General features: G+C 47.0%; 1 protein-coding gene across 3 annotated transcripts in view; it reads right to left on the bottom strand.

Annotated features, from left to right (window-relative positions):
* Positions 1-1,303: 1,303 nt before the first annotated feature.
* Positions 1,304-17,542, bottom strand: part of OSBPL2 (oxysterol binding protein like 2) — a 56,718-nt gene continuing 40,479 nt past the window's right edge. For all 3 annotated transcript variants that reach the window (XM_077117113.1, XM_077117122.1, XM_077117103.1), the window contains 8 exons: positions 14,372-14,554; positions 12,678-12,785; positions 12,042-12,131; positions 10,565-10,688; positions 9,556-9,684; positions 5,480-5,603; positions 4,158-4,248; positions 1,304-2,630 (listed from right to left, as the gene is read on the bottom strand). In XM_077117113.1, the coding sequence (XP_076973228.1) occupies positions 2,528-2,630; positions 4,158-4,248; positions 5,480-5,603; positions 9,556-9,684; positions 10,565-10,688; positions 12,042-12,131; positions 12,678-12,785; positions 14,372-14,554 (952 nt within the window). In that variant the 3' untranslated portion in view covers positions 1,304-2,527. The remainder of the gene's footprint in view (positions 2,631-4,157; positions 4,249-5,479; positions 5,604-9,555; positions 9,685-10,564; positions 10,689-12,041; positions 12,132-12,677; positions 12,786-14,371; positions 14,555-17,542) is intronic.

Genomic DNA, 17,542 nt, shown 5'->3' with positions numbered 1-17,542 from the left:
TGGCCACAACTAGAGAGCTATTCTCCCCACTGCAGCCTCGCTGGCAGCTCGTGGCTCTCATTTTTAAACAGGCAGAACTGTGAGCTGAAAGAAGGCAGTGGCCCCAAAGTAAACGAGCGCCCCTCAGAGAGTCCCTGCTCTGGCCTGCAGCCTGAGGGCCTGCCCATTCCTTCATGGAAGGCTCCAGAAACTCCCTCCTGAGCATTCATGTCTATAAGGAAGCAGAGGTCCCTTTGGGCACCTTCCTCATCAAAGGCCCATCACGGTTCTGGTTTCCAGGGCAGGCTGGAGTGGCAAAGTCCCATGATGCCCATAAAGGGCTCAGAGCCTGCCTTTCTGCTCCCTTCTGGCTTTGGGGAGCTTCAACACAGTCGGGGGAGCCCCGGTCCGGATGGAGAGCCCACAGCCCAGACAGGGAGCCCACAGGCAGACAGAGCAGAAGGAGGACAGCCTACACTCCTCCCTGCCACCCTCCGCAGCCCTGGGAGCACCACAGCACGTTTCTCTTTCACATACAGTGGACTTTAAGGGTGTCTGTCTTTTTGTCCTTAAACCTCCAGGGCCCTTGATACCTGTGCATTAAATCAATGAACGCATAACTGAGTCCTAAATTCAATTAGGAACAAAATTTAAAAATACAAAGCTCTGTTGAGAAACAAAATTTCTCATGAGGCGGTTCCAAGTTAAAGGCTACTTTTAAAATAGCACATGGGTCCTTCTATTGAGGTCAGCACTCAGCACGCAAATGTGTAGCCAACAAAAGGGCAGGCGCCCCCCCCCCCCCCACAAAGGGTTGGGGTTCATCTTTCCCACTTGGTATAAAGGTCTCCTATGTTAACGTCTGTAGAGACAGCAGTGAAAACCAACAAAATGACGGTGGAAGTTGAATACACAGCCTGCTTCTGCACCAGACCTCCTCTCAGGTCTCCCGTTGACGCGAGGTCCCAGGCCCGGGGGTCTGTACATCCCCCCAGGAGTGCCGACCTCGGGTGAGGCCTGGGGAGTGCAGACCTCCAGGGAGTGCAGGCAGCAGGAAGCCCTCCACTGCCCTAAACACAGGCACTTTCACTGGGTCCTAACGGCCCATGGGGTTTTACCCTCTTCCCTGGGGAATGAAAGCAAATAATCATGATGTCTCAAGAAAGCAAAATCATCAGCCAAAGCTGCCCAGCTCTACCCAGGGCTCTGTGGAGGGGCTGAAGGGAAGCGGCAGGCCAGGGCCCCAGATGCCTCCCCACACCTTTGCTTCTAGCTCCAAAACTACAAATCCAAAAAACTCCCAACACGAGCATTGGCTTTAAAAAGTGTTTTAATTACAAAGTTAACTTTTAAGCCTAGACACACAATGATAAAACGCCCTCTCATTCAGAAATGCCTGACTCAGTAACCCATGTCCCGCGCCTGTGTGTGTATGTGTGTGCGCACGCATGTGTGCACGGGTGCGCAGGCGCACAACAGGCTGTCTTCAATTCAAAGAGCTCTACCTGACCTAAAGAAAAGTCGCTGCTTGATGAGGACGTTGTTGACGGACATGCACCTGTTTTCTGTTAAATATCTTTAATTCGCCACTGTGTGTAGAATCTGCTTTTGTTTCTCCACGGTGCACAACCAGCAGTGATTCACTTACATTTTAAACATGCATTCCAGGAAAAACAAAAACACAAGAGAGCAAGGGATACACGCATAGGTTTTAGGAAACGCCTCCCCTGCAGGGCCAGGGGCTCTGTCCCCGGCACATGGAGCCTCTGGAACAGCAGAAGCGGCCGGGCCCGAAAGGACGCGCTCGAGGGGTCGGCAGCTGTTTGGGCCTGGGGGCTTCCTCCAGGCCTTGGCGTCTCTGACCCCGGCTGGAGAGTAACACCTCCTTTGGAACAGCAGACACTGCTGAGGAGTGCACAACCTGCCCTTCAGCAAAACACTATTCAAGTAGTTTTAACTTAAATATGCAAACATAATCTCAACATTATTGAGGGTAGATATGAAATACAGACCTGATAACTTTTCCCTTCCATTCAATCCGGTCCTTTGATGATCTTCACTTTTGTATTACCATAATTCTAAAAGCAACTCATGGCCTTTTGCAAACTCTTTGCAAGATCGTTTTCAAGATCCAACTTTCGCCATTATTGGTTCAAGCGTAAAACATTCAGGAACCCTTTGCCACTGTGTTGTTAGGGGGGAATAGGACCCCGTCCTGTCACTTCCTGTAGGTGTAAATTTCATAGATGAAGCCGGGGATGCTGTGGCTCAACAAGCCTCAGCCAATTTCTGTCACATACAAGGGAACTGTAAAGATTTTTCCTTTTGAAACCTGAACAAAACATGATGATCTCAAGTGAAGCTTTATGAAGAGACTGCAACAGTAGTAAAATTTTTGGCAATCAAAAGTTAATTAGAATTAAATCCTTGGTCTGTCTTCATGAGCATGGCCATGAGAAGAGCTGGTTTCCACCATGGCTGCAGGCCTGGCCTGGCTGCTTGGGACCCAGCCTCCTAGGTGCCTGGCCCCAGGGGATGCTCCAAACCCTTAGTAGATGTCTGGGCAGCCGGAGAAATTGCGCTCAAAGTAACCCCCTGCGTACAGCCAGTCGGGGGCCCCGGTGTATGGGTTGCTGCCTTGGCGGAACCACCTATAGGACACAAAGGGGGTCAGTAAGCAGCGGCCCGCGCGTAGCCCGAGGCATCAGCACGCACACGTACTCCACATAAACGTGGCCCAGGGCAGTGGGACGCCTGAGAGCCGCAGACCTCCCAACACCTGCCTCAGTTCCATTTTTCAAGCAGCACAAGGTGTGTACTAACTCACACGCAGGGTTGTCTTGTCCTGCATGGAGCTCGTACCTTTCTAAAGTAAGAATAGTTTACAGTGTCCAACACTCTCTTTCACTTAGGGCACACCAAGCATGTTTTGTTTGTTGAATGGGCAGAGGAAAGAGAGGCCTAGGACCCTAGCACAGCTTGGGTACCTCCTCGCAAAGGCCAGAGGGGCCGGACCGGCTCCAGTTGAGCTGCCTGAACCCCTGCACCCCACTATGAGGGACACTAATGCAAGTGTTTCCGCCCATGACACAGGAACAGCAAAGGGCCTCTGCAACCTACCAAGGGGTGTTTCTGGGCTCAGGCAAGGGGAGGGAAGCATTTATCTTCTGGGATAAAATATCATCTTCATAATATATTTCTTGAACTTAATACTTAAAAGCATAATGAAGGAGGGTTAACTATTTCAAGCTTTCTCTGGAACAAAAGGCAAACTGAAAATATCAAACTTTTAAAAGCATAGTATTAGATTAGAAACCAAAGTATCATCAAGAATTTGTTTAAAAAATGTCAGCCACATAAAGACATCAGAGGTGTCTGCTATTGGGTCTTAAAAACTAGTGCTATAAAGTTTCTACCAGGGTGAAGAAAAATACCAATTAAAACAGCTCAAAACATCCAGATTTTTATATAATGCTAAGATTTTCCACATCCATATATACATATTTAAAAATTATCCTTAAGTATTACAGATTTTAATCTTTACTAAATGGATCACTTTCGTATTATGACTATGAGAAGAATCACAAACAAAATACAACTAAAGACATCTGCCCGTGAGAACAGGCCGAGCACTCCTGGCAGCTCATGTCGCACTGCCCCTCCATTATGTCTGGATCATGTGAGAATGGTGTGTCCAAATACACACACGCACATGCACCTTCTCACAGGCCATCCTTTTCAATAGGGCAGAAATGTGCCTCTTAGGGCCGACACTTAACTTCCACAGCAAAGCCTTTTCTAGCTCCTGGGCATGAAAATCATCAACACGAATATGCTGAGGAAGCCAGGGGCAGGGATGGGAGGCTGGGGCTTCAGCCCCGCCCTTCCTTTACCATGGAGTGTGACCCCGGGGTCTCCATCTCCCTGTGCAATGGGCGGAGAAGAGTTATGCTCGGAGCCCCGCAGGGTCATTGGGACCAATACACTCCACAGCTCAGTAGGACACTTCAGGCTTACAAGTTATGTTTCTAGACGTGCTTTGAGCCAAGTGTGCTGTGAGCACAGCAGCAGAGGCCCAGGTCCACCGTGTCCCAGTTAGGCAGTGTCCCCATCACACGCCGGTGGCCATGTGCCAGCTCACCTCTTGCCCCCGCCCCCATCACCCTCAGAGTGCCCACCTCGTCTGCCACTCGGTCTCCTCTTTGGCACGTTCTCTCCGGGCTTCTCTCTGCTTCTCTTCCAGTCGTTCTTTCTCTCGGCTTGCCAAATCTAGGGTCCAAGCAAACAAACCTGTATAAGCAGTTAGGGTTAACCGGGAAGCTTCTTCTTTGGAACATCAGACACCCCCTCCACACTCCCAGATCCCTAGATGAGAAGTCACAATGGGCCAGAGAACCACAGGTAGTGCTCTTTGTAATGGGGTAAATGGTCTCTATCACCAGTGCTGAGGCATACCCGGCAGCTGAGTGGGTCTGCTCCTGTGACCTCAGCACACCCAGGCCTCCAGTGTGTGGCGAGGATGGGCTCCCAGCATGCCCCAAGGGCCGCAGCAGGCATGTCAGGACAGCCCACCTCAAAGGAGGGTCTGCAGGTGGTACAGACTCGAGAGTCAAAATCTCGAGGAATTTAACATTGCCACAATGCCAAGCATGTGATAGGACAACTATTCAAGAACCACAAAGTACACAAAACCCAAAATTCACTTCTCCCATCAGAAGACAAATTATAACTTTACAGGTGAGTGGATGACCCAGCTTCTGATGAAGGACTGATGATGAATTGTGAATATAAAGTATCGCTTGCTTTATTTTGCATAAAGTTTAAAAAGTATATATCCTGAAATGGGTTTATTTACTAGAACACTAGTGAAACCCACCAACAGCTAAAATAAACACCACCTGCAACTAGTTCTATAAGTGACTGAGTAGGAATTGAGCTCATTTGTCCCATCAAAAATGTTTAATACTGAAATTTAAAGTATTCAATCAAAGCATTGCATAGTGGTTGCTAGGGATGAGGTCCTGAGGCACCCCCCACCCCAGGAGGTGCTTCACTTGGAAATGGGGGAGCTGCAGAATGCCAGAAACTCCAAGTACCATAGCCACTCTCTTCACTGATGGCCCAAATGGACATTAACGAACACGTACAGTTTCTGAAATGTAATCCTATGTCTGTTGAATTCAAGGATAACAAAGTTGGGGACTTGCAATTTGCATATATTTCCTCTTTTCACTTTTCTAGTAATTTATCTCTATTATATTACGAAAGGACTGTCTGGTACAGGCTAGGTATTTTTGAGACTCCTATACTGCAGGCAGCTGGAGAAGCTCTGCTGCAGGAGGCCTAGCACGGGTCTGTTTAGTTAGAGGGAAGGTGCACTCCTGGCACTGTGCAGCCCCCATGGGGGCTCTCTCCTTTCTCCTGGGACCAGGCCCACGGCCTCCACCGTCCCTCCTGCAGTGGGCTCTTGTCTGAGGATGTTGCAGGCCCAGGGGCATACCCATGTTGCCATTCTCCATGCCTCTGATGTCAGGACGCAGGCGGCAGTCGGTGGGGGGCAATGTCTTCTCCATGCCCTTCTCCAGCTCATTCAGACTCACTGCAAAGCTGGTGAAGTTGTACATCTGGAAACACAGGCAGAGGGAATCTTCTCTGAAAAAGGCATTCTTTTTAGGCCCAGTCCATAATATTCCCGTCATGATGCTCTCTTTCAATCCCCTTCGAAGCAGACACTGGTGCCTGGCCCTCTGGAAGTACTCTCATCAAGGTCATCCAGGCCACAGGTGCTGCGCACCCCAGCCAGCCCCCACTTGACCCAGCACAGCAGTCATCCCTTCCCTCTCCTTCTCTGAGCAGGCCCCCTCGGTCTCCCAGGTGGGCTCCACCTCTGCAGGCCCACCCCCAGTGGAAGACCCCCAAGCCCAGTCCTTGGCATGCTCATCCAGACTGAGGGTTTGATGTACTCTGCAGGTGCCCAGACCAGAATCTCTTTGTCTTCCCCTTTGATTTATACACCTGACTACTCAACATCTCTTGGATGTCTGAAAGAAATCTCAAAGTTAACACATCCAAAATGAGACTGCTGGACATGCTCCCATACCGCTGGCCTCCCCCCATCGCACCCTGACTCAGCTGATGGCAACGCCTTCCTCTAGGTGGTCAGCCCAAAGCCGGAGTTGTCTCTGACCCACATCCAGGGCCTGAGACTCGCCTCCATCCTGGCCTCCCTGCTTCTGCCCTCCCCTGGTGTCTACACTCAACAAGCAACCAGAGAGATCATCTCAAATGCACATCGCATCCTGTTCCCCTCTGCACAGGTGACGTTGGGGGGCCCCATTTACCACTCCAAATGAAAGCCAAGGACCACAGTCTCTTCAACAAACAGTGCTGGGACAATAGCACATCCACATGAAAAGGGATGAACGTGGACCCCGCCTCACACCACATACAAAATTAATTCAAAATGCATCAAGAACCCAAATATAAGAGCGAAGATGATAAAAGTCTTCAAGGAAAACAGGAAACATCTTCAGGACTTTGGATTAGGTGAAGGATTCTCAGACTATACCAAAAGCAGAAATAATAAAAGAAAAATAGACAAATTAGACTTCATCAAAATTAAAAATTTTTATGTACCAAAGGACATTATCAAGAAAGTGAAAAGACAACCTACAGAATGGGAGAAAAATATTTAGAAACCATATATCTGACAAGGATTTAATATCCAGAATATATAAGGAACTCCTACAATCAATGGCAAAAAGACTAATAATCCAATTTAAAACTGGGCAAAGGTCTCGAAGAGACATTTCTCCAAAGAGGATATATGAATGGCCAGTGAGCACATGAAAAGATAAAGATGTTTGCCTTCATTAGCCATTAGAGAAATGCAAAGCCACACCACAAGAAGAAACCACCTCAACCCACTAAACTGGCTACTAGTAAAACAATGGAAAGTAAGGGCTGATAAGGATGTGGAGAACCTTAGTATACTGTTAGTGGGAATTTAAAATGGAGCAGCTGCCATGGAAAACAGTTTCACAGTTTCTCAAAAAGATAAACATACAATTTCCACATGACCCAGCAATCCCACTCCAAGGTCTACATCCAAAAGAACTGAAGCAGAGACTTGAACAGATACTTGCACACTGATGGTCACACTTATGCAAAAGAGAGCTATGCCAAAAGGTGGAAGTAACCCAACTGTCCAGCAACCAATGAAAGGATAAACATCCATCCATACAGTGGACTACTACTCAGTTGTGAAAAGGAATGAAGGTCTGACACATGCAACAGCAAGGATGAACCCTGAAGACATCATGCTGAGTGGATTAACAAATCAGACACAAAAGGACTGATATGGCATGATTCCACTTTCATGAACTAATTATAATATGCAAATTCAGAGAGACAGAAGGTAGAGTTACGGTGGGGAGAAGGGGGCACAAAGGGGAGCAGGACTCTGTGATGGGGATGTTCTGGTGGGCAGGGGAAGGAGCACAACAATGAATGTGATGAAGGTCACTGAACTGTGGTCTTGGGAGGGCTGAGATGGGAAATGTTATACTGTGTATGTTTTCACAGTTAAAAAAAAAAAAGAGGGAGAACCTAAAGAAACAGTGACAATGAAATGCAACACATGACCCTGGATGGATCTAGCAAGGGAGGAGAAAAGGACCAAGAGGACATTACTGGGACATATGAGAAAATTGGAATGTAGACTCTGTACACTTTATATCAATGTTAAACTTGACTCTGAAAACTGCATGAGTGAACACTGCTATGCTTCGGAAATGCACAGGGGAGTGTTAAGGGTTCATGGAGAATGATGGAAACCTACTCTCAAACGTTTACGAGATAGAAGATAGACAGGTGGATAGCGGATAGATAGATAGATGGCAGGTGATACAATAATATGACAAAAGTGGGAAAAAGTTAAAAGCTGTGGATCTGGGCATCTGGGTGGGGGTCATGCTGGAGTTCTCTGTGTGGGTTCTGTATTATTTTTCCAAGTGTCCATAAGTCTTGAAATAATTTCAAAATAAAAAGCTTAAAAAATAAAAGTAAGCAAGTAAAACGGAAAAGTGAAAGTCATTTCAACAGCTTCCAGAGCTTCCATGCCTGCCCTCTGCTCCCCCGCCTCCAACCTCTGTCTGCTCCCATGGGCTCTGGCCCAGGCTGTACCCTGTACCCTGGAATACTCTCATCCCACCCCACCTCACTCTTTAACCCTGAACCAGCACCCTCCTGCCTGGCCCCACACTCAGAACGGCCCTCCTTCCTGCCACGGCCCGGGCCTCCCGCAGGCTGCAGGCCCGGAGCCCGGCCACTGCCCCGAGGGGTTCTCGACAGCCCTACTCTCAGGGCCCCCAGCACCTAGCCTCAGCTGGGCCTCAATACACACTCACTCAGTGGGAGAATGAATTTGTTACTTGTAAAAGGAAATCCCAGAAAAAATTAAGCATTTTTAAAAAAAAAAAAGTTAAAATCATACTTTACTAGGTAATTTTATATTCTACTAGAATGGCAGCAGTTGTCACATTCTGGTAAAGTGATGACAGGGACTATCTCACTTTGTTTTGTTTTGCTTTTCTGTATTTTGCTCATGTTCTGCTATGTTTACAGGTCTTTTAAAATGAAAATTGTAAATGCAGTGTTCAGGAATAAATATCAAAATGCATTTAAGCATCTAAAATGACAAGTTGGAAAAAAAATAATCTCTCGAAGCAGATTTGGAAACTTCCAAGTATGAAGTGCACTGGTGCAGACCTCTGGAGCATGGTGTATTTGGGGGCTCCCGCCCCCCACTCCACACGTATCCCACCTTGTGGGTGGCACCAGCAATCTGGCACAGGGTACCTTGCCCACTTGATACTGTGACATGCACACGAAGGAGAGCAGCCATGCAGCCGCACAACCTCAGCTTCAGGCCCAGGCCTGGGGGTCAGCCATGAATAGGACTGTCCCTGCGTGGGGAGCCCACAGCATAGCATGGAAGACAAATAAGTGAACAAACAAATACATTTGTTTGAACAAACAGAACACTCAGAAATGCAAAGCAGAAAACACAAGGCTGCTGAGAGAGGAGGAGGGGGGCATCTGAGTAGGCAGAAGGGAGGGGCACTCTAAATAGAGACCTTTGGAGTGAGACGAAGCCATCTGCCCATTGGGCAGGGGCTGGGGGTTGGGATTACCCTGGGCAGAGGGCGGGCCTGGGCAGGGTGCTGCAGGGTACTGCAGGCAAGGGGGTTAGTGGAGGAGGTTTTGCTCTGGGACTGGAGAAAGGCTCCAGGGTGTTAAGCTGGAGAACTGCACGTCTGACCCTGTGGCCGAAGACCCCTCTCTGCGTGGGGAGAAGGAACTGTGGCCACAAGTCAGGGCACAGAGAGAGCCAGGATGAAGCCGCTGGGTCATCCAGAGAAGATGAGGGGCTTTAGGTGGGCACTCTCAGTGAGGTGGAGGGAAAAGAACAGACGCAGATCTGCCTTGGAGGCAGAAGCTTGGACTCGCGGACAGCTGGGGTCGGGGATCAGAAGTCCCGTGGCCAGGGTTTCCCAGGCTTCTCCAAGCACAGACCTGGGCAGAGTTTGGAGGCCGTGCGTTGACCCTCCAGAGAAGCTTGCTGCCTGGGATGACCTGAACTGTCTCTTGCACGTCAGGCACGTCATCAGCCACACCGCTGCCAGCCTTCTCGCCACCCTCCTCCTGAAACAAAGCATCCAGCAGGTAAGGCCCAGCAGCTGTCCCAGGGCAGAGCAGTGTCTAAAGTACTCAGAAGACCAGCTACAAGCCACCAGGAATTGAGCAGATCAAGATCATCTTTTTCCTTTTATTTTTATTTTTTTTGCATGGGTAGGCACCAGGAATGGAACCAGGGTCTCTGGCATTGCAGTCAAGAATTCTGCCACTGAGCCACCATCACACTGCCCTCGTTTACTTTTTATGTTTTCAATTAAGGAAATAATAACATCCCTTCCCAGCTTGTGATAACCAGTTTAGGGGGGAAGAACTAGACTTCTCATTTTCTCTAAACCAATCTTAAGACAACCAGTATGCCAAAGCTCCAGGGGAAAAACATTTTTTCCCAGTACTTTCTGGCTATTGGATATATTATCTGATTCTCAGAACTAAAAAGTAAAAAATGGCCCTCATTTGGTTTTTCTTAACAGGCCTCAGCTAACTAAGATAAAGAGAGTGGAGATTTGTTAAGGACCCAGAACATGGAGCATCCAGAAAGGAATGGTCTTATGGTCCCCTCTGGGAGGAGAGATGCTAGGAAACTGAGCCCACAGTTGACAATTTTATTCTCAGCTCCATCTGAAGGCACGTAAATTCCAATGTCAATATTAGAATCCAAAAAGACAAGCAGTCGGGTGCTGGGAGACAGACTCCAGGCCACCTCTCCATATGTCCATCCTTCCTGGACAGGGGGGAGGCCCATGGTGCTTGGGTGCTGGCTAGCCCAGCTGACTCCCTAGATGCTGGCAGTGGCGCCTCCCTCCCCCAGGGCTGGCCAGGCCTGGCAGCCCCCTCCCACTGGGCTTGGCTCCATTCAGCTGTGCCATTTTGGGTACAGACATCTTACCAGCTTGCCCTTCTGCACAGGGTCCCCCCTCTTCTCCTGCTTCTGAAGGGATCCGGAGGACACCGGGTCTATGCCCCACAGGCACTCCGTCCATTTGCCATAGATCAGGAAGAGCTTCTTCTTACTGTAGCCAGAAGGGTTTGTAAGACCGAGTCAACAGTGTTATGGGTCAATGCAGCCCCTGACTCTGGACCAGGAATTTATTTATTTATATTTATTTTGGCATTTTTCTTTTTTAAAGTTTTGGGATATCTCCGGACTTAAATTCATCTTAAATAAAGATGAAACTTTATATTTTAATACCCTTACTTGTGCCACTTGGGACGAACTACTCATACTCCTAATATTTCAAAGCAGGAAAAAAAACAAAGGTTATAAAAACCTAAAACAAAAGGGTGATGACAGTATGCTGTTGATAATTTAAAATTCTACGTGCCTGTCTGACCTTAGTTCTTAAATACGTTAAATCTTTATGAGCGGCCTGTCCTTTGAACCTTTTCCCATATATTATGTGCACGACCTCCTGGAAGGCAGCTTGTTGGGCTCTGACACCCTGGGAGCGCGCCTATGTCTCCCAGCTGGGGCTGGCACTGCAGGGAACACCGGCAGGCCTCACTCAGCAGGAGCAGCATGGTCCACAATCCCTTTTGGAACACATGAGAGTGTAAAGATAAACTCTTGCTCACTCACATTTAAAGACAGAAAGAAGAAAATCAAAGCACGGCTGCTGGCTGAAGGCCAGGGAGGAGGGCCAGGGGAGGGGTGGACCCTAGCCTCATAACCCTTCGAGGCACATGCAGCCTTTTAACCTTCCTCGCAGGCAGAATGGTCCGAGCTGTGACTTAGGCCATTTCACACATTGTCTGAACTGGGCTGCTGCTGGTAGCCAGGAGAGTAGAGGCCAAGCCTAAGACCCACTGTTGTCCACTGGAAAGTACTCTCTGAGAGTGGACAGATTTTAAGAGGTGGAAGGAATCTCTCGACATCACATGTCTCTTATTACAAAAATCAAAGTCTGAGACCCAAAAGATAAAGTAACTAAGTCAAAAGGAGGAAAAAATAGAAAATCTGTTAGTGTATGATAGACCATTTCTTCTCTACAAAAATTCTGTAAAGGCCCCTGATTTACAGGTCGGAATGAAGCAGTCCTATGAAAAGCACGGTCCTGCCTGCTGGCTCACAGGGGTGCTGACAAGGAGGGCTCAGGGTGCCTGGCCTCACCTGCAGCCCTGCAGGGTGCCCCATAGCAATCAACCAAGGACAGAGGACCCAGACCTTCCTCTTCAAGAAAGGGTAAGCGCTGACTGCCTCTGCCTAGGAATTACATTTGCAATGTATCCTCTATTTCTTTTTATGCCCAATTATGGACATTGTGTTTTTTTCTAAACAGAAAAGAGTCATAACTTTTCCCACTGTGGGCAGAGGTTATTTGTTCAAGCATGCTTTTGCCAAGCTCTTAACCATGCTGCAGACCTACTTTTTGTCCTGGATGTGCCCTTCCACTTTGTGAAGTTCTTTTCCAAACAATCCACACGATTTAAAGTGAAGTACACATTTATCTCCAGTTCTAGGGGGAAAACAAACACACATTTCTATTGTATCATATGAGCTGTCCAGAAAAGGCTAGACCTCCAGGGATCTGGGGCTGCGGCAAAAGGAGTAAGAGCAAGTGGGCTCCAGGGCTCCTTCTAGGGTGAGGGAAAGGTCCTCAAACCAGATGTGGCAGTGGTAGTGCAGCGCAGCAAACTTACTAAAAACCACTGACATGTACAACTAAAATACATAAGTTTCGTGGCACATAAATTATAACCCAACAAAGCTGCTAAGACAAGCTGGACAATGGGCACTATTTGAGGGTGGCCACTGCATTTTCTCCCGGAAGTCACACCAGTCTTTATTGCTATTCAAAATTTCAAAATGAAATAATTATTATGACTAAAAGCAGAACAGAGAATGAGGAGAAGGGGTCCTGCCTTCAAGTGGCCTGGAGGTCAGCTGACCACGAGGGAGGAGCCTGCCCAGGGGATGCTACTGCACTCAGGTGCCTCACGATCTGGTTTGTCAGTGGCACATAAAGAGCCTTTTCTGCCACTTGGTTATCAAGTGCCAGTACCTGTGATTTACAATCTCCACAGTCCCATACTGCTCTATCCACAGCTTCCCAATAATGACATTATGTACACAACAGGTAGGATTGGTCCAGGTGTAGGCTTCTTTATGTCTGTGAAAGAAGCCAGAAAACAAGGAAGTCAGAGGCCAGCAAAGCAAAGAGACTGCGTGACCTAAAGAGAAAAATGTCAGACAGCATTAAACCACAATTACCTTAAAATATGCAGAAGAGTAGAGCATTTCTTTGAACTACCTCAAATAGTAGCTATTTACTTAACATTCATTTGAAATTTATTTCTTCTTTCCTTTGTAGCATCAACAAAGCTTTCTTCCTAAATGTCAAGACAAGTTAATAAGTAATCAAGAAGACGGGGACAAAGAGGAATGACTTTCATGTGAAGTTGCCAAAAGAAAACCTGCTTCACCAAACACCCGCGTTCTAGGGCACAGTCCCAGCGCTGGGAGGGTGCAGCTCACAGGAGGGAAACACATCTGAAGAGGCGGTCCCTGTTTTTTTCCAAACATGGTCTCTTTTGTTCCTAATCCCCCCCACCAGTAGCCTCACCCAGAGAGAAAAGAAACCTGCATAGCAAGGGTGGACGAGCAAGGCTGTATCAAAGAGCCATAACCGAGGGCAAGATTCAGGTCAGAGCAAGAAGATTCCGAGGAAGATATCTGGAATTCTCCTTAAATTTCCAGGTGGCACACAAACATGCTAATCACTAAGATTCGCGGCTTCTCAGTTCAGTATGCCTCACCCCAGGAAATAAGAGAAAAGAGTGCCCAAGACAGGCATGGCAGCGCCAATGGCACCAATGACTGCAGAGGGGCTGCTTCCCCAGGCAGCTCCCTGGGGGTGGGGATGGGGTGGGGGGCCCTCTCCCAGGTCCCAGTGCTATTTTCTGGCCACCAGGTAGGCTGGGTCAACACAAAGCAAATTACAGCAAATTCCTCATTATGCAGACATTCAGCAAGGCTCACAGCTTAGGGCACTGTTGCCAAAAGGAGGCTGGGGGGCCAGATGGCCTGGGCGTGGTACCCAGGTGGCCACTGGAGGGGTGCTCCCTGCTTGAGGTGAGCACCTCCTCTCTGAGCAGCACTGAATTGGATGGCAGACTCTTCTGCATTTAAGTGTGGCAGGCAACCTCAAAGATGCCTGTGGTGCTCCACGCCTCCCAAGCTCACGAGGTGTACCCACACGGCCAGTGGCACTGCTGAGACTAGTGGGGACAGACATGCGGCTTCTGTCCTGGTGCACAGTGTCCTGCATGGCTCATTCCTGGGCCTTGCCCCCCACCACACGACGCGCCTCAGGAGGCCCTGTGTCAGGTACCCAGTAGGCTGCTCTCCACTCAGGACCTGAGACAGGATGGGGGATAATAACTGTTTGTGGTTTAAAGCACTAAATTGGGTGGTTATTTGTTATGCAGCAAAAGATAATTCACATTACAATCAGAATCATGTAGGAAAAAAGAACTTGAAATTCCAACAGTAGACAGACCTGGGAAGACCTGCTCCAAGAAACAGGACCTGCTCCTAGTCCTGAATGGATACTCATTGCCAAGTTCTTTTCTAAAGAGGTTTTTGCTAACAGACAGGGTAGCAGAGGAGTAGGACATGACTTTCCCAGGAGAAGGAAGAGTCTGACTGCTTTAAAAAATGGATTTCCTACTTTGGTTTGCGGAACTGGGTACCTACTTGAGAAGCTCCAGTGTGATGGTGCCCCGGGGCTCCGCCTCCACGCTCTTCCCCCAGAACTTCAGCTTCGGGTAGATGGAGCCATGGAACACGAAGTCCTGCTGGAGACCTTCCGAGTAAAACGCACTGACGGGAGGGTGGTGACTGACCTGTTCGGATATAAACCTGAATCCTAAATCTTCCCTAGGGACAAAAATAAGAAAGAGAGATGGGTGGGGGACACGTTAACGACCCATGTCTACATGGTCAAGAGTCCCTCTGGCCTTCCTGAGCTGCTCTTGAGAGCTCAGTGACAGCATCTGTTATAACCCAAGGTATTCCTGGCCAGGAGATAGGATTTTTAATATACTCTCTTTTTCAATAAAAATGTCAGTTTTTAATTGTTCCGGAACTGTGAGTACACCTACAGTTGTAGTCATTAAAAATTATAAAAGCCAAACCACATAATTACTAACTTAACTGGAATCAGAATTTCTAATAATTACAGAGGAAGGAAAGCTGAAAAATTAGACTTTAAAAGGTTGCCTACCAAGGTATGTAATTTACAAAGTGAATACTTGCCTAAGAAAAGAAAGCATATTTTTAGCTATAGAAGAGGAATCTGTAGGGATAAAAAGAAATTGGTAAATGACTTAGTTTATTTTTATTGCCCCAAAATAGATTATTTAGGATCTTATATGTATAACATTTGGTGTAACCTAGAAATTAAAACACAATAAACTAAGTATGTTGGAGTTTAGAAAAGAATTTCCTTTTTTCCCACCAGTCTGTTAAACTGTAGTTCAACTGCAGAATTCACTTCCTGAAAAAGATGAACAACTTGGTGTGTCACATTTTATTATACATTTTGGTGTGTTCAAATTTTTTAAATTCATCTTGTTAATTTGCTGTTTTCTTGACCTTTTACATATTATACTTTATCTCTTCCAAGATACTTTAAGAATGCTTCTTTTTATTTCTTTGTTTCCATGTTTGTTTGTTTTTTTAATATATATATTTTTTAACTAGAGAAGTTGTAGCTTTACAGAATGATCAGAAAGTACAGATTCCCAGGTACCCCTGTCGCACATGGTTTTCCCTGTTACTGACACTTTGCCTCTGTGTGGTGCTTTGAGACACTGGTGAAAGACTGTTATTATCACTATACTAGGGCCTCTAGTCTGTGGTTTATATCAGGGTCTCAATGTGGTACAGTCTTTTGGGTCTGGGGGGGTTCAATACCACATGTACATCCTAAAATTTCTCATTTTAACCATATTCAAATGTATCACCCAGGAATTGAATTATATTCACAATATAATATTCTGCTACCATCCCCACTTTCTGTTACCCAAAATTTTCAAAGGATGCTTCTTAATAACCAAAAATGCGAATCGTTTTCTAACAGCTTTTCTAACAGAGGAGAGCAGAACTTCAAATGCTGGCCCTTCTGCGGGCTGGGAGAGCGGCTGGGTCACCGCTGCTGGGAGAGCCTCCGGGAGGAGCCACAGGGAGGGGCCCCAGGCTCAGGGCTCACACCACGGCCAGCACGCCTGCTGCATGCCTACTATTTAAGCAGCAGGCCCCATAGCACCCCCTCAGTGCTGTCCAGGTGACCCATCCAGCTTTCTCAAAGGAGATGGGGTTTGGAGAACAGCTGCTCACCTACTCAGTGCCAGCAACATCTAACTCAACCACCCAATCAGGATGCTACTCCCAGGCTAGCAGCACAGGGAAAAAAAGGCCAGCTGCTGAGCCAGACGGGATGAGCCAGAAACCAGATTGGAATTTAACAAAATGACATTTACGTTGCTCTCCTGAATGACGGGAGTGAATTAGGTGGAGAGGTGCAGGGCCTGCCTGTGCTACCAGAGAGAACAATTTCCTCCAGAACTGCCCTTAGAACAAGTATGGACATACAGACCCATCCACAAAGCACACACAGACAGACACTGAGACGCTCTACCTGCTGAGGAGAACCTGCTGGAAACAGACCAGCACCCCCAATTCCCACCTCCATTTATTCACCACCAAAGAAAATCTCAAACATAGAAAATACAGAGAACAATGATCTGAAAATTCAAAGACAGTGTGTTTCTTTGAATCCAAGATGCCATTGATGATAGAAAACACCATTATTTTCTGAAAGAAAAAATGCTGCAAATTAAACTATGACATGCAGAAATGCTAAAACAAGGACAAAATGTCTCAGAATCAATGAAATACTGTAATTTATTAAAAGTTTTTGTTATCATGGTAAAATGATTATGGCATAATGTTAAATGAAAAACGATACAAGCTAATTTTATCACGTTATATAAAAACACACACCCATACATATGCCTCAGGGGAAAAAAAGGAAATCTATTAAAATATCAACAGTTATTATTTTTTATGGAATTGTGTCTGATTTGTTTTTTCTACTTTTCTCAGTTTTATACATTTTCTATAAAGAGTATGCTCTTGTAATTAAAAAAATAAAAGACCTTTATTTTAATAAAATATCCCAGAATCTCAACTAATTTTTTTGACTGACCTCTCTTTTTTAATAAAGAAAGCAATGAAGCAAGACCATAAGGGGTTTATTCAGTCTAGGCTAGAGCTGCTGGTAGGAACACCGCAGCAAACAGCCCACAGATGCAAACAGTAAGAATGACTGGGCCAAACAACCAGCCTGAATCTCTCTGTTGTCCCCAGAGCAGGAAGTTTCTAAGCTGCACGTAAGGTCAGAAGAGCCAGGGATGCCCCTTAGAAGGACTTCTTCTGGCTTTCTCAGAACGGCCATCTAATTGAGACGGTGAGGAAGCTGGGCTGTCCTGTCAGCTGGACGGAACCTCTTGGTTCATATCTTCCAGCATGTGCAACTGTCCATGGGCCCACAGGTAAGCAGAATGGACATTATTCTAGACATCACTCGACTGCCCTGCAAAAGAGCTACTGAGATGGATGCGCTCATCAACAGTCTCCCAGAACTTCAGTCTTCTGCTTGTTCTCACTTGGCTGATTTTATACATAAGAAACTACAGCCACTGTTCTATTAGTTTCCTTCATCTGTTTTAACTTTATTTTTTACTAGGAGGTGAGGGTAGGTCTTTCCACCTAGGTAGATTGGCCCGCAAGATGATTCCTCAGCTCTCTGCAGCCATGAGAGGCAGCAGCACAACCCGTGTGTGCCAGCACGGGCCTCCTCTG

The sequence above is a fragment of the Tamandua tetradactyla genome, chromosome 1 (assembly GCF_023851605.1).
Source record: "Tamandua tetradactyla isolate mTamTet1 chromosome 1, mTamTet1.pri, whole genome shotgun sequence".
In the NCBI taxonomy this organism is placed as follows: domain Eukaryota; kingdom Metazoa; phylum Chordata; class Mammalia; order Pilosa; family Myrmecophagidae; genus Tamandua; species Tamandua tetradactyla.
The sequence above is the reverse complement of the archived record's forward strand: the minus strand, read 5'-3'. Positions and strand labels throughout refer to the sequence as shown.